A 26,124-nucleotide genomic window follows, 5' to 3' on the forward strand; every position below is an offset into this window, starting at 1 on the left:
CAAGGGTTTTTTTGTTTTGTTTTTTTTTTTTGTTGTTGTTGTTTGTGCAGCCCTGGGTGCCTTGGAACTCATTCTGTAGACTAGGCTGGTCTGGAACTCAGAGATATGCCTGCCAAGTGCTGGGAGTAGAGAAAGCCACCACCTCCTGGTTTTTTCTTTCTTTTTTTCCTTTTTAGACAAGGTTTCACTCACTCTGGGGCCCACGATGGCTTGGAACTCATTATGTAACTTCCTTACCTCTGCAGTGGTAAGATTCCGTGTGTGGGCACAGGCAGGTGTTGCTTTGCTTCTGAAGTCAGGGTTGGTTACCTTTCTGTGGCTGACTTGGTTTTTCCTCTTTCAACCCAAGACCTTCATTGTCACTAGATTCTGAACCTAGATTTGTCCCATAGTGGCTTATCACTCTTGTCTGGCTTGAATTGAAAGATTTACAGATACAGACTTTGTTTTATTGGTCTAACAAACTCTTCCTATTTCCTCTGCCAGAGGTTTATTTTTTAACTTCGAGCTCTAACTACCCCTTTGGCATGCCAATTGCCATTTCATGGTCATGAGCAGCAGAACTTGGGAATGTGCAGACCTGGCTTGAGTTGGCATGAGTAGCCAATAAGAATTCCGCCTTCATTTTAGGAAGACTTCAAAGTCATCGCACCATCTGCCATGGTTCTAAAAACCTACATTTGAGGGCACTGTTGCAATAGAGACCAGCGAGGACTTAAAAGTGGGGAAGGGGCGCGGGATCAGGTGCGTTTTCTGTATAAGATTCAAACTAAATGATCGCGACCTAGAGAACTCCACACACCCAGAAATACCATAAGTAACCTGTTGGAAAGCAGCGGTTTCACCCGCTGGAGAGTGGGCAGTTTTGTCGTTTTGGGTGTTTCCCTCGTGGGAAGCACGCGCATGAAAAAGTACGGTCGTTTTAAACTCGTTGCCAAGTACGTAGGTAGGGCTCGGAGCGGAATGGTCGCAGAAAGGATCGCTCCCAGCACGGAGCGACTAGAAAGGACAGGCCGCGGCCTCAGGGCGCAGAGCCAGCCCAGGACTCAGCAGGGCCGTCCCTTCCTCCAGTCAGGAGTTTTGAGTTTCACCTCCAGGCGCGCCAGGGTGACGCCCGACCTAGCTCCTCGAGACCGAGCGCAGGACTCCGGCAACGGAGATGGTTCGCAACTCAAGGCAGACATAACTGCAACAAGGGACACGTCTCCAAACCGTAGCCAGCCCGCTCCCATTAGGGAGTCTGCAGGAGGCTCGCAAGGGAGCGGGTGCGCGCGATTCAGTGACGTAAGGACGCGATGAAATAACGTCACGGTGCAGGGGCGGGTATCCTGATGCAAGCCACCCACCAGGAAATACCAGCCCAAGGGTGTACGCAGGCGCGGTGACTAGACTAGGGTTCTGAGTTTGCGCAGTGACCGATAAACCGCGGAGCGTGCGCACTGATGTCTAGGGCGATGGGCGGGGTGCGGACGCCTTCGGTATGGCAGTCCGCGGTCTTTCTCAGCCTTGGGCTTCCTGACACCTCCAGCAAGCGAGGTCTCTTGGGCCAGCTTCGCAGTTATGTACCCACCGCCGCCGCCGCCGCCGGCGCCTCACCGGGACTTCATCTCGGTTACGCTGAGCCTGGGCGAGAGCTACGACAACAGCAAGAGCCGGCGGCGGCGTTCCTGTTGGAGGGTGAGGCGGGGTCTGGGCCGGGGAAGTCTTACCGAGGGAAGTGCCTAGCTGGAGCATTTGTGTCTCTTCCAGCTTCCAGAAGTTTCTGTGCGGCGTATGGTTCTCGTGGCTTGGGTCTGGCTGTTGTTACTTCCCCTGCCTAATGCCAGGTTCCCTGGAGGTCCTTGGCTGAGGGGCACGGCCACAGCATGTATGGTCCGTCGACGCCTGAGCCAAGTCCTGGGAATTTTAGTTTTTCTCCAGTGCACGTGCAGCGGGACACAGGGTGTACAGTTCTTTTTGCCACGTATGAGCTAGCGTGCTCTGTCACCTCTGGCACTGTCCTGTCAATATAAACTTTGCTGAGAGGGAACTTAGCTGCCCTCAAGTAAGGACGTACCTAAGTAAGAGTCTCTCTGAATTGCTCTCCTAGCCAAGTCTGTGACAAGTGTCATTTTCTGGCTCTTTCTTAGAAATGGAAGCAGCTTTCGAGGTTACAGCGGAATGTGATTCTCTTCGTCCTGGGCTTTCTGATTCTCTGTGGATTCCTGTATTCTCTTCAGGCCGCTGACCAGTGGAAAGGTATCAAATACCAGTGGTGCTAGGGCAGAGGGGATGCAGGCTGACGTCAGGTACATTATTGCAATCTAGATAAAATAGTACCATAAGGCATGTGGTGACAGATGGACAAGAAATACAGCAGAGGGGAAAATGTGGAGCTCAGTATGACCATCTGGTGTACAGGTGACCCTGTAGGCTGCTCTCCTCGTCAGAGAGCGTTAGTCAGTATTGTCAGATCTATCAGCACTAATCATGTCCCTACCATGTGTTTGCTGAGGACCCATGGATATCCTGAGAGGATGCCTAGGATTCCTTGTGAGCTTCTTTAAGGTTGGAGACCCAAACATTGCTTCAAATTGCTCAAATCAAGCTGTCTGTTTAGGCACTATTAAGTCGATGGCGGGGGGCATTGTATGTTGTGCTTAAGGACACACTCTACCAAATGCTTGAAAAAGAATTGATTGAGCCTGGCAAAGGCTGTAGCCCCAGCACTTGGGAAATAGAAGCAGGAGGATCAGGAGTTGAGGCCAGCTTGGGCTACATAAGTCCCTGCTCAAGCTGGGAGGTGGTGGCACTTTTAATCCCAGTACTTGGGAGGGAGAAGCAGGTGAATCTGTGAGTTTGAGGCCAGCCTAGTTTACAAAGTGAGTTCCGGAACAGCCAGGGATCCACAGAGAAACTCTGTCTCCAGAAAACAACAACACTCATACCAGATTTGATTCCTCTGGGTCTTTGTGAGTTCAGTAGCTTCTTGGAGCACTACCTGAAACAAATAACACCTGTTTAGACGTCTCTTCTGGAGCTTATGGGCCTTAAGGTGAAAGGTTTGCTTCCACAGCTCTGAGTGGCGGACCTGCACAAATAGAGAAGATGAAGCTAGAAGTCCTGCCTGTCTTACCAGCTCCCCAGAAGGAAAGTGCTGAACCAGAAGGGTTTGCAGACATGCTCTCTCAGGTATTTCTAGTAAAGGCTATGTGGGGTTGTCACTGGGGTTTATTTGGAGCATTCTAAGTTGGCAAGTAGTGCTTCAAAGAAGCTGAAGTGTTTCTTTTCCCTGTCGCATTCAACCTCACACTGGCTCAGTTGAGACTGTGTGTATAAAGTTGGGGAGGAAAGAAGCAGGCACTTGCTTCATTCTCTCTGAATGCCACCATGGTTCAGCTCCTGTGTCAGGTGCTGGCTGCCCACCTATGAGGAAAGAAATTTTCTCTTTGGAAGAACCACAGAAGCTGATAGGAAGGGCAGGTGAGAGGCCAGCAATAAATAGGATCAGACAGTTGGTTGGCATGTGGCAGAGTACAGATCAGTGCTGAGAGATGGAACCATTCCTGGCTCCATTTAAGAAGTCCCTGTCTCTGACTAGGTGGGCAGGGCAAGGAGATAGGTCTTTGTAAAGTGACCTTCTGGTGGGGCCAGGCTGGGGTGTAGGAACTGGGATCTGTCCATTTGTGGTTCTGGTGGTGCCTAAGGGGGTGGACAGTGTGGTGCGGAAGATGTAAGGAAGGAGAGGAGAGCTGTGCCCAGGCAGAGGTGCTGCACAGTGGAGCATGATGCTACCCAACGAGGTCACGGTATGGAAGAGTGAGGGTTCCCATACAGAGGGCCCTTTGAAAAATGAGCAAGAGCCAGCTTAGGAGCATTGAGGAGTTCCATCTGACTGCCGTGCTGTACCTAACAGGCAGCATGGGACCATTGTGGGTGGGTGGTTTTAGAATCGCTTGCCAGAGGAGGCATTTCTGGAGAATCCTGGGTAGAGGTAGTGTAGTTTGTCTAGAAGGGGTTGGAACAGGCAAGCCTCATCCTGGGGCACCCAATCTGAGAAGCTTAGGGTTGTGGGGAATGGGGCAGATAGAATGGAGCCCAGAGGTAGGTCAGAGGCAATCAAAGAGCCAGTTGCCGAGAGCTGACTTGTGATAGGGCCAGACTCACATTTCCTGAGAGTTGAGAGAGTTGTCCACTTCAGTTGAGTTCTACATCTCTAAAGTCTTTGGCTATTTGGTTTTTTGGTTTCTTTTTTTCTCACATTGCCAAGACTACATGTAGCAGATGTTGCAAGTCTTCAACTTCCCCTGTGGGTAGAGTCTTGGGCCCAGGTGTAGGTTTCATAGCCCTGAGGACTATAGGGTATTGTACAAACAGGAAACCTCTGCTGATGGCCACTCTAGAAAAATGTCTCCTCGGTACTGGTTCCAGGTCAAGAATGGGTGCAGGTTGGCCTGGGATCCAAGCGTGGGATGTCCTGGCAAATTTAGGGGTACCTTCATTCTAATCAGGGAGTGTTGTACTTTTTCTTCAAAAAGCTTGTTTTTTACTAAGTTACTGGATGCTCACTGGAAAGTACAAGAAAGTAGATGAGCTGGCAAGTCCCTTGGTCAGGCCATAATGGAGAGAGGAGAGAGTTTAGAAAAAGACAGTCAGCATGCCATCCCTGTAGAACTGTTCATAGAGCTTTTGGTTGATAGACTTGCTTCTAGACAGGGTCTGTGCACAGGCTAGTTTTCCCACGATGCTGCTGCTTCCAGTTTCCTTGTGTTCTTTGGCCTCTGGCTCATGAAATACCCTAACAGAAAGAATTCATAGGTGTTGTGTGATAAAACTTTTCCTGGAGAGGCATAGCACATATGTCTACTCATGCCCAGATAGGAAACCCACGACAGACCAAAGTCCAACTTGGTGAACCAGTGACTTTTATTGGAGTTACTCACAGGATGAGAAGGGACTCAAAGATAACTATCACCAAAGCACACCCAGCATGGGTGACCGTTCACAGAGCTGGAAACCTGGAGCTACTGGGCAGTCTGCAGGCAGCTCAACAGGCTGGAGAATGATGTCCTTTCCAGTTAGTCTAACCCTTTTCCAGGCAGCTCTGTGGTCTGCTCTTTCAGGCAGCTGGTCTGTTCTCAGTCTTTATAGCTTGGCTTGTCTGAGGGTCTTCATTGCAGCTAAGTTCCTCTAAGAGGGACTTTCAGCCTTTATCGCTTACTCTGACAGTGAGGGGCCTGTGAATTTGGTCAGTTCCAGGGGTTTCCTTCTCAGGGATCTTCCTGCAGGATGGAATGTTTCAGTCTGTGGAAACTTCCCTCCTCTGGAGTTTCCCTGCAGTAGTGGGGCTGCCAGGTGGGAGAGGAAGCATTGTGAATTTCTACAGCAGTTCAGTTTGCTGTCCTCTGTCAGGTGCTCAGCCTCTGGCTTTTCTCTACAAGGAGAAAAGAGCTTTGAAATAGGCTTCAGCTGACTTGAATGTCACATGTATTTAAGGAGGAAATTGGAATGCTAGGACAGGTGTCATGGGAAGGCACCATTGCCACCCTACTCAAGATAGCTTTCTAAATACTTGCTGTACTTTAGCAGATTTAATTGCATATACACATTTGAACACAATTAAGGATAGGTGTCATGTGGACCTAGTTAGTTAGTTGGTTAGGTTTTTGAAACAGGGTTTCTCTGTGTAGTTCTGTCTATCATGAACTCACTCTGTAGACCAAACTCCTGCCCCTGAATCCAGAGATTCACCTGCCCCTGCCTCCAGAGTGCTGGGATTAGATTTATGCCATATGCTTTGTTTTGTTTTGTTTAAGACAGTGTTCTTCTATGTAGCTCTGGCAGTCCTGGAACTCACTGTAGACCAGGCTGGCTTCAAACTCACAGAGATCTGCCTGCTTCTGCATCCCGAGTGCTGGGATTAAAGGCATGTGCCACCACCGTGCTCTGTCATGTGTATTTTTATCCTGAATCTTTGGTATTTTCTGTCATGTTCTTATAGTCAGGTCATCCACTGCGTGTATGTTTTGCCATAATTTACCAGGTTATTTATTGAGGCCATGAGTAAAACTGAGAGCGGGTCTCTGTGCCTGTTGCTCTGGAAGCTCAGGCGTCTGGGGCATGTGCCAGCTTACTGACAGGCCTGCCCTGGGTGTGAGCATGGCCTGTCCTTTTCAGTCCTGTTGTCTGTGACAACCCACAGCTCTCTACACTTTCTCAGATGGAGACTGCATAGCCCTTTCCGATGGCTGTCATTCACAGCATTCTTATCTTTGCCATTCTTACTTATCTCTGGGACTGTTTCAGTCTCAAAATATCCCTATGAGGGCTCTCAACTCTTTATCCAGACCTGTACTAATTATTTGGTATTTCTCCAAGTTCTTAAGCAGCTTATCTCTCAGACCTTCAGACTGCTAAAAAGTGGAACCAGTTCCCTTCAAGGCTTGGTAGAGCACAGTAGTCCACTGCCTTCTTTGGGTATGGATACACACTTGAGGGACAGAATCTTACATATATAGAGAAGCCCAGGCTGTGATAGGTGATATATTTTCACATGCAACTCTGATTTTGGTTTAGAAGCGGCAAAGGCATTTTCGGCGGGGCCCTCCTCACCTGCAGATTAGACCTCCCAACACGGTCTCCAAGGATGGGATGCAGGATGATGCTAAGGAGAGAGAAGCAGCCCTGGGGAAGGCTCAGCAGGAAGAAAACACAGAGAGAACCGTCATCAGGTACCGCTAGCAGGAGATGGATCTGAATGTGCAGTATCTGGTGCCAGCTTGTTTAGTTTGGTTTTGTTTACTGAAAACTCATTTTGTCTGTGTCATATTTCCCATTTGAAACAGACAGTATTCTAAAGATAGCTTTAGTGAGTTTCATTATGCAGTCAGATTTCAGAGCCACATTTGGCCCATGACCTGTTCTCATGGTTTGCTGGTCTGTCTGAGAGCAAGGCTGTTTTAAGGAACGTGAAGGTAGAGTTTCAAGAGGGAGAGGAGTGAGGAGGAAAGTAAGATTCAGCCTTTCTCTATGCAGGCAGCTTCGGGAGTGACCACTGGTTGACAGGCACCTCCTTTTCTAGCTTCTTCTGGCTTGTCAGTGAGCAGAATGAGAGGGCATGGCCTGATCCCCTGGACCAAGCTGACACTTTTCAGTATCCACAGACACCTCAGCCTAGATGGCTTTCAGCTTCATTTCCTACTCAGTGCCACACTTGAAAGCATCAGGAGTGGCCTAAGCTCTAAGCCTGTGCAGCTGTTTTGAGGATGTGGAGCCTGCAGTCTTAGACCCATGAGCACATAAGGAGAGAGTGTGGAAGTAGCAGTGTAGAGAAGTCTCAGGGAGAAGCTCGTGATCTTGTGTGCAGGAGTAAAAGGTGCTTCCCAAGCCAGTGTCTGAGCCAGCTTGGGCTTGCTTATGCTATGCTCTTAGAGTGGAGGTCAGTAGCTGAGTCTACTTGTGCTCAGGTTTTTGAAGCAATCCTTTGTGTTCTTGCTTCAGCAGCATGTGGGATGACATAGACTAGCCTGGCCCCTGTGACATGCAAATCTGTGAAGCAGCCTGTATTATAGAAAATAAAGAAAAAAGCCAGATGTGGTAGTGGACACCTTTAATCCTAGCACTTAAGAGGTAGAGGCTGGTGGACATCTGTTTGAGGCCTGCCTTGTCTACATAGGAAGTTCCAGGCTAGCCAAAGTTACTTAAAAGAAGAGGGGGGGAGGAGAGGAGGAAGCTGGAGAGATAGATAAGAGGTTAAGGACTTGTTCTTGCAGAGGACCCAGATTCAGTTCTCAGCACCACATAGCAAATCACAACAATCCGTAACTACAGTTGCAGGGGATCTGACTTCTCTGACCTTTGAGGGCACCAGGCACATAGGCAGTACAAATACACGCAGGCAAACATTCAATACAGATAAAATACAAAGAAAAAAAGAAATACACTATAGACCTGAGAGATGGTGGTGCACACCTTTAATTCCAACACCTGAGAGACAAAAAGTCGGGGATTTCTGTAAGTTTGAGGACAGCCTGGTCTACAGAGCAAGTTCCAGGACAGGCGTGGCTACATAGAAACCCTGTCTCAAAAAAATGAAAAGAAGAGAAAGATAAACTATAGCAACACCAAAAAAGAAAACCTTTAGGTCCATGCTTAACTGTGTCATGTGGCAAACCTCTGCCTGTTCCTGGTGTGCCTATCATCACACAGAACCATAAGTGGACTCCCCAGGTGTCATATGAGTAGAGATAGCACCAGTCTAGGAGGGTACCCTGACTCCTGCACCTACCTAGTTCACTTTGGGCTTATTCAGTAAATTACAGTTACTACTATAGAAGCTTTAGCCTCTGGCCGCTGCATCCCTCTCCAGGGTTGCTCCTTGAGATTCTCTGCAGGTCTCAGGCACTCCTCTTGCTTAGGTCTCTCTAATGTAGACTTTTTCTTAGAGCAGCCCTAGGATTATCTTCTCCACACCCAGATGGCTGTACCCAGATAAAGTACCATGTTTCGGATAGTGTGGTGTGTGTCAGGGCTGCCTGTACCCAGGAAGGGTGCTGTGTTCTGGACAGTGTGGTGTGTGTCAGGGCTGCCTGTACCCAGGAAGAGTGCTGTGTTCTGGACAGTGTGATGTGTGTATGTGTCAGGGCTGCCTGGTTGTTTTTCGGTCACTCTGTGTGCTCTGCTCCTACCAGATGATTTCCTCTCGGGGCAGGCCTTGTGCTAGACATAGTGTGGGTTTGGAGGGTTGATCTGACTGCCTTCCCCTCTTTACTCAAGCTGGCGGGGAGCAGTGATTGAGCCTGAACAGGCCACTGAACTTCCTTCCAAAAGAGCTGAAGCCTCCATCAAACCTTTGGTTTTGGGATCCAAGATATGGAAAGAGCCAGGTGAGTTTTCCCACCCCCTTGCCTCACCAGAACCTGTGCCCAAGACCCTGGGGGTGGGCACTCTACATCCAGGTCATGACCTCCCGCCTGACCCCTGTGCAGCTCACTCTTCAGCATCTATGCTCTGTCCACATACCTCTTACAGCATTGTGACTATCAGTGGCTTTTCACTGAGCAGCCAGAAAGGATACCCCATTGGAGAGGTTGGTTTTGCCATTCTGCTCTTGGGCCAGGTTGTGCCTGAACATGAGAAGATACACAAAATTAAAGTCATACATTTTAATAATAAAGAGTCAATAAAAATATTTTTTATTCTTTTTGGGCTTTTTTATGATAGGGCTTTTTTTCTTTGTAGCCCTGGCTGTCCTGCAGCTTGATCTGTTGTAGACCAGGCTGCCCTCCCTCTGTAGAGGCAGGTCTTCCTGCCTCTGCCTATCGATTGCTGGGATTAAAGGTGTGCACCACCGCCAGAATCAATAAAAATAAAGGTCTTGTTAATGGAAAGAAGAGACACAGTGTCCCATGATGTTAGCTTATTTCTAGACCTCACAGGTCTCTGGGCCACATAGCACTGTTTACTGAGATGTGCTTGTCCTGGCCTTGTGTTCTGTGTGTACTAGCCCATTCCCATTCTCCGTGTGCTTGGCCTGCTTCTGTTATTATATAATCTTTGAGGTAGGAGATGTCTGCATAGCTTTCATTGTACATTGAACCTTAGAACCTCCTGGGAAGAGGCATGTGGTGTGACAACCTACAGATGGCTATGTGCTCCCTAGTTTAGGAGAAGAAAGCTCCCAGTTGGGGCTAAGGCACTCTCAAGGAGGCCACATAAGTGCTGATGTTGTTCCCGTGGGACTCTGGAAGCTCATCTGGTTGGAGAATTGTACACTTGGGTGTATCTGCCACAGTCTGCCCAATCACTGGTTCCTGCATACTCCTAAGTTCACATTAGACATTGGTGGCCAGGCTCCACATCTGTTATTTGCAGTGTAGTGTTGGCCATAGGAATGCTGCCCTCTTCCTCTTGAACAGAGAGGGACCCAAGGTCCTAGTACTGTTGAGTGTGGCCTCCAGGTGATGTGCCTATTTGTCACTGTGTCACTGAGGGTCTAACCTGTGCTTTGGCCTCCTGCTTTTCCCAAATCACTGTAGCTCGTGCATCTGGCCAGTGTCCATCTTGCTACATTGACTGAAGGGTCACAGGGGGACTTTGGAAGCCTTGCTTGCCCCAGAGTGGGGCTGCCCTGCCACCATGCTTTCTCTTCTCCAGCCCCCCCGAACGAGCGTCAGAAGGGCGTGGTTGAGGCCTTTCTCCACGCTTGGAAGGGCTACCAAAAGTTCGCTTGGGGCCATGATGAACTGAAGCCTGTGTCCAAAACTTTCAGTGAGTGGTTTGGCCTGGGTCTCACCCTGATCGATGCCTTGGATACCATGTGGATTTTGGGTCTGAAGCAAGGTAATGACTCCTTTTTTGATCAGACTGAGTTTCCATGTGTGATACATAAGCCAGAGCAGCATGTGAAAGTCCCTCCACGAGGGCTGTGAGTGTTGCTCCATTGGACTTTGGTTTCTCTTGTCCTGGATACAGGAAAATGTGTGCTTGCTGTGCTCAGGGCCTGTTCTTATCCAGGCCCTTGCTCAGAGCAGCAGTCAGGTACCTCCTGAAGAGCTGAGTGTGGCCTTGGACTCTCAGCCAGTCTTCTCTGATGCAGATAGAGGGCTGGACTTGCTCTGGCTTTGTAGCTCCAAGATACTGTACTGAGGTTTTTCAGATTCCATTTGATTTGATAGTGTGGGTCCTTAATTTCTAAATTGATAATTGTTTTTATTTTAATTTTTATTCTTTTAAAAGACTTACTTTTGATCATGTGTAGTCATGTGTGCCTGCATGTAGGTGTATGCATGATATGAGCACAGGTGCCTTTGCAAAGCCAGAGACATCAGATCCTCTAAATCCTGAGTGACACATGGTTATGAGTCTGCTTATGGTGCTGACAGCCATCCCACGAGAACAGCTCTCTAACTGCCGTGCTGCCACTCCTGCCCCAAGGTTAATCTGCTTGATTGCTTGAACAGCTTGATGGCCTCCGTGAGCCACTCACGTGATGCTTGTGTCATGGCACCTGGAGGGGACCCTTCCTGCTGGAAGGCATTTTGTTTTGGAGTTGTTTGCTAAATTCCTTTCTTTTGTGTGTGTACGTATGTGGGCACTTGTGTGTACTATGGCACACATGCAGAGGTCAGAGGCCAACTTGTGGATTCAAGGCACTGAACCCAGGTTGTCAGACTTTGGCAGTAAGTGCCTTCATTCACTGACCATCCCTTCTGCCCTGTTTGTTTAAAGGCGTGTCTTAGATAGCCTAGATTGACCCTGAGCTCGCTGTATAGCTGAAGATACTACTTCCATGGCATGCTACACCATGCCTGACTATTTTTTTGGTTTTGGTTCTAAAAAACCAATGTCTTAGGGGATAGAGTGTTAGCTCAGTGTTTAAGAGCACTGGCTGCTTTTCAAAGGACTAGGTTCTGTTCCCAGCGCCCACAGGGCAGCTAACAACTATCCATAACTTCAGTTGCGGAGAATCTGATGCACACACACAGTATACAGACATTCATACAGGCAAAACATCCATACATGTCAAATAAAAATAAAATGTCAAAATATATTTAAAACAAGAGGACTGAAGAAATGGCTTAATACTTGTGGTTGCTCTTCCAGAGAATCCAGATTTGGTTCCCACCACCCATCTATAACCTCATTTCCAGAGGGACTCTGACGCTTTCTGCCGGTCTCTGGAGGCATTGTATATACATTGTGCACACGCACACACACAGACACACAGACACCACCCATATACATAAAAATAAACCAAGTAAAAAACAGGATCTTAGTATATAGCTTTAGGTGTCATCCCAGAAGGTCCTCTGTAGCCCCTGGCCTTGAACTTTTGGCAGTCCTCCTGCCTCAGCCTCCCAAGTGCTAAGATGACAGGCGTGTGCCACCACACTTTGCTCTACCACAGAGTGACAGATGTGGACTTTGCTCTTTCCCTCTCAATCTTTTCATTCTACAGAATTTAAGGAAGCCAGGAAATGGGTGTCAGAGAAGTTAGACTTTGAGAAGAATGTGGATGTCAACCTGTTTGAGAGTACTATCCGCATCCTAGGGGGCCTGCTGAGTACCTACCACCTGTCGGGGGACAGCCTCTTCCTGAGCAAAGCTGTGAGTGTTCCTGGTTAGGCTCCCTGTGACCTGGTGTGTGGAATTTGGGTTGTGAGCTGCCATCACACTGTTTTGCTGCTGAGATGTATAGGAACGTTGTTGCTGTTGATGCTGTTGTCTAGTTTTGCTGTGTAATGGGTGTTAGAAAGCCACCAAGCCATGCTTCTCTACTTGGTTGGGTGCAGATGGGTGAAATGTGGAAAACCACTCTAACTTGGATCTCTGGTGCTTTTATTCTAGGAAGATTTTGGAAACCGGCTAATGCCTGCCTTCACTACACCCTCCAAGATTCCATTCTCTGATGTGAACATTGGCACTGGATTTGCCCACTCACCCCAGTGGACTTCAGACAGCACGGTGGCAGAAGTGACGAGCATTCAGTTGGAGTTCCGGGAGCTCTCCCGTCTTACTGGGATTAAGAAATTCCAGGTAGGGGATAGAGGTTAAGAGCACTTGCTGCTCTTGCGAGAGGACACAGACTCGGTACCCAGAAACTATATGGTGGCTCACAACCCTCTGTTTTGTGCTTCTTTGTTGTTTGTTTGCTGGATTTGAGGCAGAGTTTCACTATATTGCCCTGGCGCGATTAAACAATCAGTACATAGACCGTGGAAATCCATCTGTCTGCCTCCAGGGTACTGGAGTTACAGGTGTCACCCACCATACATAGCTATCTTACAACCTCTATAACTCCAGTTCCAGGGAGTCTGACACCCTCTTTTGACCTTCATATGCACTAGGCACGCACGCATGTGGTATACATGTAGGTAAACACTTATTCACATAAAATAAGAATAAAATCTCTGGCAAAAAATTAAAAAAAAAAATTCAGGTAGGAAGAGCAGGTTCTAGCTAGATATGGTTTCCCTGGGTCTAAGTGCTTTTCACAAGTGTAATTGCTATGCTGTTTTGCTGTGTGAATTTCTTTTTTTTTTTTAATTAAACAATTTAAAATTATTTGTATGGGGCTATACTTGTTGTGGTGTGTGTGTGTAAGTCAGGGGACAACTAAGGTGGACTCTGTTCTGTCTTTCTACTTTTTTATAACTGGGTTCAAGGGTAAGCACAGGTCTCTAGGTTACATGGCAAATGCCTTTACCTGCTGGGCCACCTGATTGTTCCTTACTGCTTTTCAATATGTTTGTTATATCAAACCATCTATTAATAGCCCTCCTCATCTTGTGCAGTGCAAACTTGTGCCAGTTAAAAACTCTGCTTCTCTTCCCAGCCCCTGACAGCTCCAGGCTTCTGTTTCTGGGAGGGGGTATGTACAAGGGACTCATGTGGGTAGAGGCCACACTGCCATCGCCTGATGGTGTCTTCCATGCAGCCTCCTCTGTACTGCTGCAGTTGTTGGGGTTCCTATAATCACCTCTGCTATAATCACCCCACACACGAATGACTTCACTGTGGTTTTGCTGCTCTGCTGCTGATGTACACATTTGGTTGCTTCTAGGTCTTAGCTCTCTGAGTAGCATACAGAGAGCTGTTTGAGATGCACTTTGAGTCCTTGAGCTTCTTCACTTGAACTGGCCTTGCTGGGTCACATGGTAATTCTGTGCTTACTCTTTCAGAGGACCAGCATAATGCTTCCCACTGGGACAGCACCCATCAGTATTACTTTCCCGTCAGTAATAACAAGATCCCAGGTTCTCATCCTCAACAGCATATTTTTGGTGGATCAGACTTTCTATGAACAGCCAGTATGGCTGGTGTGAGATAGCATCTCCTTGTGATTTGACCTGTATTTCCCTAGTGTTCCTGACAACGAGTGTCTTTTCATGTGCTTGTATTACTGCTCTGGAAAAAGGTCTATTTGAGTTCTTTTGACAATCACCTTTTTGTGTTAGGAATTAAACTCAGGACCCTGCATACCTTTGCTCCATGCTCCCAGCATTGAAGCTGCCCCTGCGTTGCCTCTTGGCTGGCCCACTTTGTTTTGGGTAGGGATAGCAAGTCTTCTAACTTTATCCATTCTCTTTTTTCTTTTCTTTTCTTTACTTTATTCTCTCATTTAATACATCCACACCACAGTTTCCCTCCCTTAACCCCTCCCAATTTCCTCCCCATCATACCCCAGATTCCCGCTTCCCTCTGCCAGATCACTCCTCAGTTTCTCTTCAGAAAAGAGCAGACTTCCCAGGGATATCAATTAAACATACCATAACAAGATACAAGTCTAGATACAAATCTTCATATCAGGGCCAGGTGAGGCAACCCATTAGAAGGAACAGGGTCCCAAGAGCACAGGAAAGGGTCAGAAACATCCCTACTCTGTTAGGAGTTCCATAAAAACACCAAGCTAAGAACCATAACATTTATGCAGAGTATCTTACACAGACCAATGCAGGCTCCGTGATGGCCACTTCAATCTCAGCCCCTATGAGCCCTGCTTATCTGATTATGTGGGCTGTGTTCCCAACCTCTGTGGCTCCTACAATTCCTCCTCCTCCACCATGTTTCCAGAGTTTCAAGGAGAGCTTTGAACCCAATGAAGATCTCTTTCCACCTAATGTTTTGCTGTGGGTCTCTGCATCTGTTCCCGTTAGCAGCAAGAGGGAGTCTTTCTGGTGACGATTGGGCTAGGCACTGATCTGGTGACTTGAGATTTCTTGAAAATTGTATGTACGTTTTGGGCTAGGCTTTTTTGTGTTTCAAGAAGATAGGGATTGCATTGACTTTGTAGGTTACTTTGAGGAGCCTGGATACCTCAACACTTCTAACCTGTGAACACAGAGCTTTTATTTACTTAGACCAATTTTTTGTTTATTTGTTTTGTGTTTTTGAGACAGGGTTTCTCTGTGTAGCCCTGGATGTCCTGAAACTCTCTATAAACCAGGCTGGCCTTGAACTCAGAGATCCCACTTGCCTTTGCCTTTCAAGGCTGGGATTAAAGGCGTACTCCACCACTACCCAGCAGCTTGTATCAGTTTTAATACCTTTCTTCAGTGGTGTTTTGTTTTGAAACAGGGTCTCACTGTGTAGTACTAACTAGTTTGGAACTCACTGTATAGACCAAGCTGGTCTTGAACTCAGCGATCTACCTGCCTCTATATCTGTCCCCTTAGTCCTGGGATTGAGGTTAAAGATGTATGTCGTCACCACACCCAGCGCTCTCTGAGTACTGTATAGATTATTATAGAAGTCTTGCACCTCTGCAATTGATTTCTAAATATCTCATTTTATTCTTTATGATATGTCTGTGATTTTCTCACATACAGTCTCTGTTATGTTGAGATGGTCCCCTTTTTTGGTTTATTTGGTCTTTTTGTGTTAAAGATTGGCAAATCTAAGGGCCATGCATACTCGATACCACTAAGCCACAGTCAAACCTGAAGTAGTTCCTTTTTGTTTCTCATTGGTTGAGTGTGTTGTTGTTGAATATTTTTATCAGGAAAGGGAAGAATCGGTTTCCTTCTAACAGTTCTGGGGTTTTTGTTTGTTTGTTCATATGTTTCTCTGAGACAGGGTCTTAGTCTGTGGTCCAGGCTGGTCTTGAACTTGATGCAATTCTCCTGAGTCACAGTCCTGAGCTATTATGCATTGGTTGATCTGATACTGTTTAGTCTATTGAGATACCATTCTGTTGATATCTGTGACATTTAGTGATTTTCATGTGCTGAACTGTCATTATGTTTGAGTCATGAGGCATGACAGCTTAATAGGATGCTAACTTGCCTTGCTGGCATGTGTGGAGGATCTCTGCATCCACTTTGGTAAAGAAACTGGTTTAGTTTCCTTCCTGTGGGTGCTTTCCTATGGCTTTGGTGCTAGGATATTGCTGGCTTCATGGAACAGGTCAGAATGTGTTCCCTTCCATTTCCTGAAGTGTGAGGAGAATTGACTGGAGTAAGCCCGCTTTCCCCTTGTCTGCCACAGGAGGCCGTGGAGGACGTGACAAAGCACATCCACTCCCTGTCTGGGAAGAAAGACGGGCTGGTGCCTATGTTCATCAACACGAACAGCGGCCTCTTCACCCACCCGAGAGTGTTCACCTTGGGTGCCAGGGCCGACAGCTACTACGAATATCTGCTGAAACAGTGGATCCAGGGTGGCAAGAAGGAGACACAGTGAGGCCTGACCACTGCCTTGATGCAGAGCCCCCAGTTTCTGTCCCCACCCTTGGCTAGAAGCAGTAGTCATGCAGATGGTTTGGCTCCTCGACAGGAACTCACTTCCTAGATGGTGGGGGCCATTCAGTCAGCACAGCCCGCCTTGTATCGATTTTTAAGTTGGCAGGTGCTCAAGGGCCTGTTGCTTCCTGAGCAGGGCCAGGTCTGTAGCGCTCATCTGTGGGTCAAGCATAGTGAAGCTCTTGGTCCCATAGGTCTGAGGAAGACAGTACCGTGACAGAGCTCAGAGTAAGTTGATTTGTGCTATTCACAGGTTGCTGGAAGACTATGTTAAAGCCATTGAGGGGATAAAAGCACATCTGCTTCGGAAGTCTCAGCCCAAAAAGCTCACCTTCGTGGGAGAACTTGCTCACGGCCGTTTCAGTGCGAAGATGGTAAGTTGTGTGGACTGACAGAACCTTTGGGAATCTGCTGCTTTGTCTGTGACTTTGAAGATCTTAGCTTTTGTTTGTAGTAACAAGGGAATCTCGTCATCACCTATGTGCATGGCCATAGGTTGACCTTTGCTGCCTGGCTTGACCTATTCTCGTGACAGCCCCAAGCAGAGGCCCAACATAACCTGCAGTAGCAGACATGGGCTCTCCCAGGTGCAGCTCTTCCTTGTGGTCCTCTCTGTGCTTCCTGAAGTGCACAGATCTCTGAAGGTGTTTGTAGGCAGGTTGAGGGGATCCAAAAAGCTGGGTCAGTATGCCCCCCAGTAAGAACCTGCACTGTAGTTTTCCCTAGACTCTAGAGCACAGAGTGCGTTGCTTGGACCTGAGTCTGCATGTGACAAGTGCCACTGAGCTGCACTGTCCTGCGGCTGCTTGTCTCTGGTTAGGGTGACTAATCTTGATACCAGCCAAGCAGCATGGGCCTAGGCCCAAATGTGAGGAGGTACTTTGATTCCAGGACCACTTGGTGTGCTTCCTGCCAGGGACACTGGCTTTGGGCGTTCACCATGGCCTGCCAGCTGACCACATGGATCTGGCTCGGGCACTCATGGAGACCTGCTACCAGATGAACCAGCAGATGGAGACAGGTCTGAGCCCTGAGATTGCACATTTCAACATGTACCCTCGGGCAGATCATAAAGATGTGGAGGTCAAGGTGAGTGCATAAAGGGTGGAGCCAGGTCCAACTCTGGGCGTGGGCTGGACTTGGGCAGGGGCTATGCCAGCAGGGGTAGATACTCCCTAAGCCTCTTGCTCTGCCCCTAGCCAGCTGACAGGCACAACCTGCTGCGGCCAGAGACCGTGGAAAGCCTATTCTATCTGTACCGTGTCACAAAGGACCGCAAGTACCAGGACTGGGGCTGGGAAATCCTGCAGAGCTTCAATAAGTACACACGGGTGAGCTGTTAGGTGCCTCTCTGTGGTCTTGGCTGGTGACAGACACAGCTCGGTTCCTGCAAAGCTCTAGCTGGACCTACCCTCGAGACTGCTGTGGCACAGACTGGGAAGCGTCAGTTTTCTGAGGCCTCCAGTTGGCTGCTCCTTAGTTGAGTGTGACCTTGATAATGTAGTCATCCTGCTGAACTTGGTGGCATCTGGTGGCATTGGGGCCCTGTTGTTTTTACAGGCTTAGATGCCCAATGTTTCCGGGCTCACTCTCAGGACCCAGGCTTTTCTGAGAAGCGTCTTTTTCTCTTGCCCTGTTATACCATGGCTTATGAAACACTCGTAGTGAGCCAGAGTACTGACCTCAGACACACCCCTCCCCAGCTGGGGTCCATAGCCACCGTGCCCTCTTTTTTTTTTTTTTTTTTTGGTTTTTCGAGACAGGGTTTCTCTGTGTAGCCCTGGCTGTCCTGGAACTCACTCTGTAGACCAGACTGGCCTCGAACTCAGAAATCCACCTGTCTCTGCCTCCCAAGTGCTGGGATTAAAGGCGTGCGCCACCACAGCCCGGCCACCTTGCCCTCTCTTACTGTGAAGTGGTCAGAAAAGGTTATAGAGCTAAGTGTGGCACCTAGCTCTTTGCTCCAGACCTCGACAGCTCCAGTGTCTTGCCTGTGTCTGCCCTGGGTTGTGCATAACAAGCTAGACTTTGGATATGTCCTGTAGCTGTATCCTTTTGGAGGTAATTTTTTTGGCCACTCGGGTTGGTGGCATTTTACAAGGTCCTCTGTAGAACTGTGGTTGACCTTGGCTGTTACCTAGGGAGTTGCTAGGCTGGAACCTACCCTGGGGCCATATATTTGGGGTCGAACAAGTCGCCGGAGTGACAAATCTAGCTAGTGGTTCTTCCCAAGGTTTGGTTCAACCTGTGTCATCGAGGCTTTACTGTAATGCAGGTCCCCTCAGGTGGCTATTCTTCTATCAACAACGTCCAGAATCCCCACAAGCCTGAGCCCAGGGACAAGATGGAGAGCTTCTTTGTGGGCGAGACGCTGAAGTACCTCTACCTGCTGTTTTCTGACGACCTGGAGCTGCTCAGTCTGGACACCTGTGTGTTCAACACAGAAGCCCACCCTCTACCCATCTGGGCTCCTGCCTAGGAGGACAGCACCTGGCCTGGGCACTATTGGAGGCCAAGGAGGTCCTGCTGGGTCTGTGACCTTCACAGGGCCCACATAGTTTTGGGCAGCCGTCAGGTGTGATGCTCCTGCCCAGGTGTAGGTCCCTGCCGTTTCAGCTTTTCATGAAGGTGGTGGGAGGGGCAAGAGTCAGACCAGCAGGTATGGGTTCTGGGATTTAGGCTGGCAAGTCTACCAAGCCTTTGACTTCCTTGAAACCTCATATGGCTCCCGATTCCCATGCCTGAATGACCCTGTTGGCTGGCTGCCGGCAGCCCCATGGTAGTCCCAAGACTTCTTATCACTGCCTGGGACCACCCAGGAATCCAGTGCCTGTATTGAGTTCAGACTGATAGCCCAAGCCAGTGACATGCTGGGCTTGGCCCGATGGCCTGTGAAGGCCCTGACTCCTGATTGACCCACAGGTCCACTGGGCCAGTGTGACCTTGAGGGTCCTTGTGGCTCTAGTGTTTACGGGTTGGACTCAGGGATCCTCGTGGCTACCCTACTGGGCTGGCAGGGGATGGAACAGTAAATTTGTCTTATTCCCAGGATACCCTGGTATAATGTGATTTTTCAGCTGAGAAGAATGTGGACTTGGTCCCACTGTAATGGGTCTTGTGGAGAGGGAGGAAGGGGTGGTGTTTGTCTAGACAGACCTTAACGGGGACAGCAAGTTCTCTAGATAACATCTCAGTAACTACCCCCTAAAGTCAGAGCTCTGTCCACTTAAGGTAGGAAGAACTGGGAAGGGCAGGCTTTGGGGCCGTTATACAAATAGGCCAGGATGTTCGGTTGTGCGGTCTCAGAATGATCTGTGAGGATGACATGCTGCTGCTGGCTGGAAGATGGATGGGAGTTTGTGCCTTGGTATCTGAACCCATGGAATAGGTTGTCTCTGATGAGTTGTTACTAGACTGTTCCTGGGCCTTGACCAAGAGTCTCCTATCTAATTCCATGTAGCACAGCACAGGGCAAACTGGACAGAACCTAAAGGACCTCAAGGCTCTGGGCCTGTTTTCCCTGTACACCCCAAGATCTGGAGATTTGACATGCTAACTCCTCATCTGCAGCTCAGAGCATCTCAGTGGCAGCCATCCTGTGCCTCTGAGGTACAGTAGTTGCTCTGGGGATTTCCTGTCAAACACTTGTACTCCTAGCCAGTTCTAACACCAAAGGTGACTACAAAGAAAGACCTGGCTGGTAGTATATCCTTAGGTCTCGTCTTCATGGCTAGAAGCTGTGCCCCCAGCCCCCCATCAGTTGTGGCCCTTCCCATTGATGTTCCCTTCTCCCTGTGCTGGCCTCCTGTGCCAGGAGCCCCATAGGCTTGTGAGTGGACAGGTTCAGGCTGTGGTCGAGGCCTAAGCAATTGAGAAGTGTATTCTCCATCTCCTGCCTTCCTCTCCCAGATGTATTCTGGGAGATATGGTTGGTGTCAAAGGGACAGCAACTGTCACTGTGGATCAGAATAACTGAGTAGATGTCCACAAAGCTGAGTGCCATGTTAAAGCAGACAGCATGGCGATGGTCCTAGGAGGGGAGGCTGATGTCCAGTCGAGACAGACCTCCCTCCCTCCCTCCCTCCCTCCCTCCCTCCTCTGAAGCAGGAAACCTGAGAGCTGGAGTCTCTGCTTAATTAAATGTCTAACTGGTCTCAGCAGGCTGTGTACAGTGTATTACTTTGTACAGAACATATCTCCAAGTATCTCACCCCTCCACACATGAATCCTACTAGACAAGGACACATCAACATATGTTTATTCGGTTTTGTCTATCCACCACCAGCGCCTTGCTTGAAATCCAACTTAGACAAACCACCATGGATCTGGACAGTCTATAAGATGTAAGGCAAACTGTCATGCCACAACTGTTCACATAAAACAAGGGATCTGTGGGTTTTGCTGCATCTTAGCTGGAAGGGTGCTGCTTCTTTTTTTTTTTTTTTTCTTTTTTTTGGTTTTTCGAGACAGGGTTTCTCTGTATAGCCCGGGCTGTCCTGGAACTCACTCTGTAGACCAGGCTGGCCTCGAACTCAGAAATCCGCCTGCCTCTGCCTCCCGAGTGCTGGGATTAAAGGCGTGCGCCACCACCGCCCGGCGTAGGGTGCTGCTTCTTAGGCCCAGGCCACCGTGGCGTTGCTGGTTGCCTTAGTCTGGCTGCTTCTACCCATTCACGAATGAGGGTAGCTTCCAGCTTACGCACCTCCACGACAGATGGGGGGTCTTCTGAGTTAGATGCTCTAAGAAGCAGATAAGGAATGGGGACACTCATGTGGCAAGCATACAGGGTGAGCTTCATGCCCATCTAACTCACAACCCAACACTGGCCCAGAGGTGGACTCCACTACACTGCACCTGAGGTCTAGGTGATGTGCTCCCCCGTGGATGGTGACAGCAATGACTGATGTACTCAGGTTGTTCTGGATCTGTTGGAAGAATGAGGCATGTGGCCTGTGCTTTAAGCCACGGGTAGGCAAGCTCTCTCCCACCCTTGCATCCTGACGTGGATGCCAGTACGGTCTTTGGGATGCAACTGAAGCAATAATGAGCTTATAGCCTCAAATAGCTCCATTGGAAAGGAAAGGTGGAAGTGGTGGGCCAGATGTTAGACTACGTTAAATGATGAGGGGAAAAAAGCAACCCAAAAGAGAAGAGGCGATGAGGACTGAAGCAACAATGGCCAGATGAACCAGAGTGTGAATCTGCAAAGGCAAGGTTCTATGAGGAGCCTGGCAACACAGTCCAAGCATTGGCAAGAATACCTACATGGGGCTGGCAGCTGCCAGGCCTGCACTTACCCCACCCCCTGCCCAGGGGTCTAGGTCACCGTTGGAGAAAATGATATTGCTGGCTGCTTTAAGGTCTAAAAGGAACACAGCAAGTGGTGGTAAGGAATCCAGTATGAGTTTTAAAGCTGTGAGCTGCATTTGGGCACTGTAGAACCAGCTCAGGACAGAGGACAGGATCCTTCCCAATCAACCCAGCCCTTTACCGCCACCCCAGAAGCTGGTCTGCAGCCAGTTTGGCCGGGGCCACACGCTCCATGTATCCAGGCAGTATTGCTGGCGGAGTTCATCAGAGAAGGGGATTTCAGGAAACATGTCTGTCACATTGTTGCTGTCAAAGGTCAGATTGATCTCCGTACAAGCCTACAGGTACCCCACAGTGAAATAAGTCAGACAGGCAAGCCACACACCCAACCCCTATGCCTGCCAGTTTAGCTCCTCTATGTCCACAAACCTGGTAGTCCCAGGCCCTGGCATCAGAGCCAGTGCCACAGCCAGTGGGGTCAGCACAGCTTTGGTACAACCGGTAGATGTCATAACAGGGTTCCGAGCCAGAGGAGTTGTAGACCAGCCCTGGATAGGATTAGCGCTGGGACCAGGAGCCAGCCAGCTAGTACATGCTCAGGCCACTCCCCACCCACCTTGGAAGGAAGGCTAACATACATATGGCACAGTGAAGTAAGCACTTGGAGTCTGGAGCATGTGCCACTAGCTGGCCTGGCTATTTCAACAGCCCAGGGGCACTACCTTACCCCTAGTAGCCTGCCCCACAACAGGGCAGAACAGGCATACAGAGCTTAGTGGCTAGGGACTCCAAAGGCCCCATAGCAATCCTCAGGGGTAGCTATGCCCATTCCTCGGATGGCTGGGAAGTCATGCTACTCACTTCAGCATATGTCCAGTTCCTAAAACACAGGTCTGTCATATCAAAAGCTGTACTGAGTCCCATACTACATCTCAAATAGCCTACCAGGCCAAGCCCCAGTTCAGGGATATGGGTCCTTTCCTTACTCAGCCCTGTGTCACTGTTAAGAGTTGCCACTCTTACCCAATGAAGGCCAAGAAGTAGACCCACCTGCCAGTGCCCGTAGACCCATGATCCTCTGGCCCTCACTCAACAGCCGTTCACAGCCCACCTAGAGAAGGGCAGCAGAATATCTCAGCAGAGGCTCCTTTCACAGAGTGTGGTTCAGGGCTGCTAGTCTATACAACAGCAGAATAGTGTCTGATGGCATAAAAGCAGGTAGCTACAAGGCTCTTGGACCAGGCTAGCACTGGGTCCTGCACCCAGGGAGAGTCACCTCACCTTGACAGGGTTGGCAGGAAGGGGCCCTAGAAAGTCAGTAGGGTATGGGTAGTCCATCATGGCGAGCACAGTAAATGCATTCCGGGAAAATCCAAAGAGCTGAGTCAGGTCTTTTGGGCTGGAAATTGATTGGCAGGTACCAAAAGTCTGGCTGATGGTGTCATAGGCTGGGAAGAGAGAGGCCAGAAGAAAAGGCTGAGGAAACTGCTGGCAAATGTGAAGGGCAAGGATGAACGCTCAAAGTGGCAATAGGTAAGGAAGGACTTCCTCACCTCCCTGGAGGAACAAGTCTTTGATTTGCTGGAAGGCATCTCGCACAGCCTGGGCGCACTTGGGACTCTGGCCATAAAAGTCCTGGAGAAGAGACCAAGATTGCTGCTGCTGCCATTCCTGCACTGGTCTGGGTTACCTAAGTCCCCTCACTCACCGCTGTGACATCTCGGAAAAATTGGTAGGACTTGCCGAGGCCTGCAACAGCTACAACAGGAGCGCTGGCTGCCAGTGCCCCAGCCACCAGGTGGGGGTACTTCATCCTCATGTAGGCACTCAGCATCCCCCCATAACTGGGAGACAGGGAACAGGATTATGGTTATGGGGAGCTGCCTGAGACTCAGGGCCAGCAGCCTCACTGTCCTCCAGGCTGAGGTGCCTAGGCTACTCTTTCCCAAGTGTGGGAAAAAAAGGACCTGAAATTGTCAGACCCACACATTCTGATCCCAGGCCCAAGGCAGATACAGCCTTCACTGGGAAAAGGCACCTGTGGGTGCCCTGCCCTCGCCCAGCAAAGACATTGCTGAGACAAAATCAGAAGGAAGTGTCCCACTAGTGTGAGCGACATAGCATACACTGCCTATGAGATCCACTCAAGAAGGGCTTCCAGGAAGAGGTAAAGCTTCGATGTATGGGGCTAGGCAGAGGACGTAGAGAATGTAAGAGACATCTCTTTGGCCCTCCTTGTATAGGGTGTCACGAGGTACAACAGGGTGGAGCCGTTACAGTGGGGCAAGAGTAGGACTCTAGGTAATCTCCTGTGGGGACAGATCTGTCCTGAAAGGAGATCAAGGACCCACCTCCCTCCAAAGGCTATAGTGGGGGCATCCTGGACCCCAAGATCCTGCCGCAGGGCCTGGAGCAGCACAGCAAAGTCGGCCAGCGCCTGCTCCACAGTCAGCAGCTGTGTATATCCCCGCTGTGTGGACTGCACACCGAACGGAAGCGATTTCCCATAATACCGCTGCAAGAAGCAGGAAGGGATGGCTAACCACTGCTTCTGTGCTCCCCACCTCCCTCAACTCAGGGACTGCCAAGAACTAACTGTCCAGGTACCTACGTGCTCAGCAAAGATAAGCAGGGCCTTCTGCTGGACTGCCAGTTCCACCATGAAGCCAGAGTTGTTAGCAAAGGACCAGATATCCCCCTCATTCCCAGTGTAGAAGAAAATGGGCCCCTCGCCCATCTTCCAGAACTTATCTATGGGAAGTATATGGGTTTTCATAAGTCCAGGGATAAGCAGATTAGGGATCATGCTGTGGGGCCAGCACTCACCTGACACCAGGAACCGCTGGCCAAAGGTTTTGTTGCCGAAACTCTCAAAGTTGAAATGGTCCATGTATTGCTCAAAATAATTCTCACGAAAGTCAGGGTCTAGAACTCTGTCGGCTGAGGGGAGGTGCAGAGGCTCAGGAAGGGATCCTCAGGGATCCAGGAGGGTCAGGAGGGTCTGCACTCACCTCTGGCCTGGAGGTTGCACAGTCCCAGTATCAGTAGCAGGATCAAGACCCAGGAAGGGACCCTATGGTCCACAGGGACACATCGCTGGAAGCTCATGCCTGATTCTGAGCCTGGCGCTGGCAGTCATGTGACCCTGGTCACATGACAGACACACTGGGCGGGGCAACATCACGTGTGACAGCCTGGCGGGGTTGTCCTACTGTGACTGGATTCTAATTGGAGGACCAGCCTACTCTTCCTCTTCAGCTTCCGGGTTCTTCGATCTAAATTTCTGGGCTCCTATTTGTTTCCACAGAGATGGTTACTGTGGAGTCCCAGGAAGCAGAGAGAGGGCTAAGGCTCATCAAGACCATATGGTCTCCCAAGTGTCCAGCTGCTGAGTGCAAGATGATGGAAGGGAGGGTCCTCCCACACAAGGATGCTGCAGGATGTTGAAGTCCCTAGAAGTTGCAGGCCCCACATATTCCACAGGCTGCTAGAGCTCACTCAGCCCTGGGCACTGAAAACGGCTGGAGCATCACCATCATGTACTCGGCCAAAATGACAGCTCTGCTCCCAGTCAGGCTCATAATTACAGAGCCAGGAAAACTAGAACATTTCTGTCTGCCCTCAGACAGTGCCCTTGGGCAGGTAGGGGGTTGCTGCAGAGGGACAGTGTCTCTGAGAAAGGACACTGGACTTATCTGAGTTGTATCTGGGAATCTCTGAGCTGCTCTGTTCTCCTCACTGCTGGTACTATGCCCACAGCCCAAACAGAAGGGTGGGGGGGTGAGGGGCAGGGCTTTTGTTGGAAGCTGCCCTCCACCTCATTGGCATGGAGCGTGCAGAGAGAAGAACCAGTTTTCTCTCTGACACCCAGTCCCAGGTCTGAAAGAGAAAAGACATCCACAGAAGTTGGTGACTTGGTCTGACCTGGCCATGGGTGGAATATGTCCATCCAGCATGGCCACAGTTCAGTGGGACACACAACCTAGAGCTGTGGAATGCTGTGCCACAGATTAGGGAACTCCTAATGCTGTGTAGCTGTCTAGATTTGTTATTGCATATTTTGAAGGGTTTCATTGTTGTGTTGCCCAGTAAGACATACCTGCAGCTTGTGTATCTGCTGGGATTCTGCATTTAAAAAGTCAGGGAACTTCACACTCTTCCTAGCCTTGAATCTCCTTTTGAAGTTCACGCCATGTTACTTCATGGCCCCTGCCTGTCATCTGTTTATGCAGAGCCCACTCCCATATGTCCTTTGAATGCAGAAATGGCATTTTGCTGTGTGGCATTACACACAGCTCTTTGTTATCACGCATTTCTCCTTTTTTTTTTTTTAGGGTTCGGTATCTTGGGAATTTTCTGTAAGTCATCCTCTTCCTTTTTTAAAGGAATTAGTCATTTATTTTATGTGTTTTGCCTTCATGTATGTATTACCACATACATATTTGGTTTCCTTGGGGTCCAGAGAAGGGTTTTGAAACCTCTGGAACTGCAGTTAACTACCATATGGACACTAGGAATTAAACCAGGGTCCTCTGCAAAAGCAGCAAGTCTGAGCCAACTCTCCCTCCATGAGTTTAAAGAGGACAGGTGTATT

The 26,124-nt window shown here is 49.3% G+C and overlaps 2 protein-coding genes across 5 annotated transcripts; one reads left to right on the plus strand and one right to left on the minus strand.

Moving 5' to 3' along the window:
• The first annotated feature begins 1,443 nt into the window (after positions 1 to 1,443).
• Man1b1 (mannosidase alpha class 1B member 1) lies at positions 1,444 to 19,271 on the plus strand. 2 transcript variants are annotated; one of them, XM_028772885.1, is made up of 13 exons: positions 1,444 to 1,677; positions 2,130 to 2,238; positions 3,056 to 3,171; positions 6,556 to 6,710; positions 8,755 to 8,864; positions 10,135 to 10,320; positions 11,939 to 12,087; positions 12,328 to 12,516; positions 15,967 to 16,157; positions 16,474 to 16,594; positions 17,112 to 17,309; positions 17,420 to 17,551; positions 18,496 to 19,271. In XM_028772885.1, exons 1-13 carry the CDS (start codon positions 1,561 to 1,563, stop codon positions 18,697 to 18,699), a joined length of 1,977 nt encoding a protein of 658 aa, XP_028628718.1. In that variant the 5' UTR covers positions 1,444 to 1,560; the 3' UTR covers positions 18,700 to 19,271. The 2 variants fall into 2 exon arrangements, with proteins under 2 accessions (XP_028628718.1, XP_028628720.1); XM_028772887.1 differs by having other exon boundaries at positions 17,424 to 17,551; positions 18,496 to 18,713.
• A 1,189-nt stretch (positions 19,272 to 20,460) lies between these two features.
• On the minus strand, positions 20,461 to 25,321 carry Dpp7 (dipeptidyl peptidase 7). Of its 3 annotated transcripts, none has more exons than XM_028772841.1 (13): positions 24,542 to 25,321; positions 24,357 to 24,470; positions 24,142 to 24,281; positions 23,882 to 24,045; positions 23,239 to 23,374; positions 23,084 to 23,165; positions 22,812 to 22,978; positions 22,581 to 22,641; positions 21,960 to 22,078; positions 21,718 to 21,868; positions 21,518 to 21,582; positions 21,075 to 21,145; positions 20,461 to 20,959 (listed from the first exon to the last, which is right to left on the minus strand). In XM_028772841.1, exons 1-13 carry the CDS (start codon positions 24,636 to 24,638, stop codon positions 20,791 to 20,793), a joined length of 1,536 nt encoding a protein of 511 aa, XP_028628674.1. In that variant the 5' UTR covers positions 24,639 to 25,321; the 3' UTR covers positions 20,461 to 20,790. The 3 variants fall into 3 exon arrangements, with proteins under 3 accessions (XP_028628674.1, XP_028628673.1, XP_028628675.1); XM_028772840.1 differs by having other exon boundaries at positions 21,712 to 21,868; positions 24,542 to 25,320; XM_028772842.1 differs by lacking the exons at positions 21,718 to 21,868; positions 21,960 to 22,078 and having other exon boundaries at positions 24,542 to 25,319.
• Positions 25,322 to 26,124: the final 803 nt, after the last annotated feature.

This window comes from Grammomys surdaster, unplaced genomic scaffold (assembly GCF_004785775.1).
Source record: "Grammomys surdaster isolate TR1022 unplaced genomic scaffold, NIH_TR_1.0 219, whole genome shotgun sequence".
NCBI classification, from domain to species: Eukaryota; Metazoa; Chordata; class Mammalia; order Rodentia; family Muridae; genus Grammomys; species Grammomys surdaster.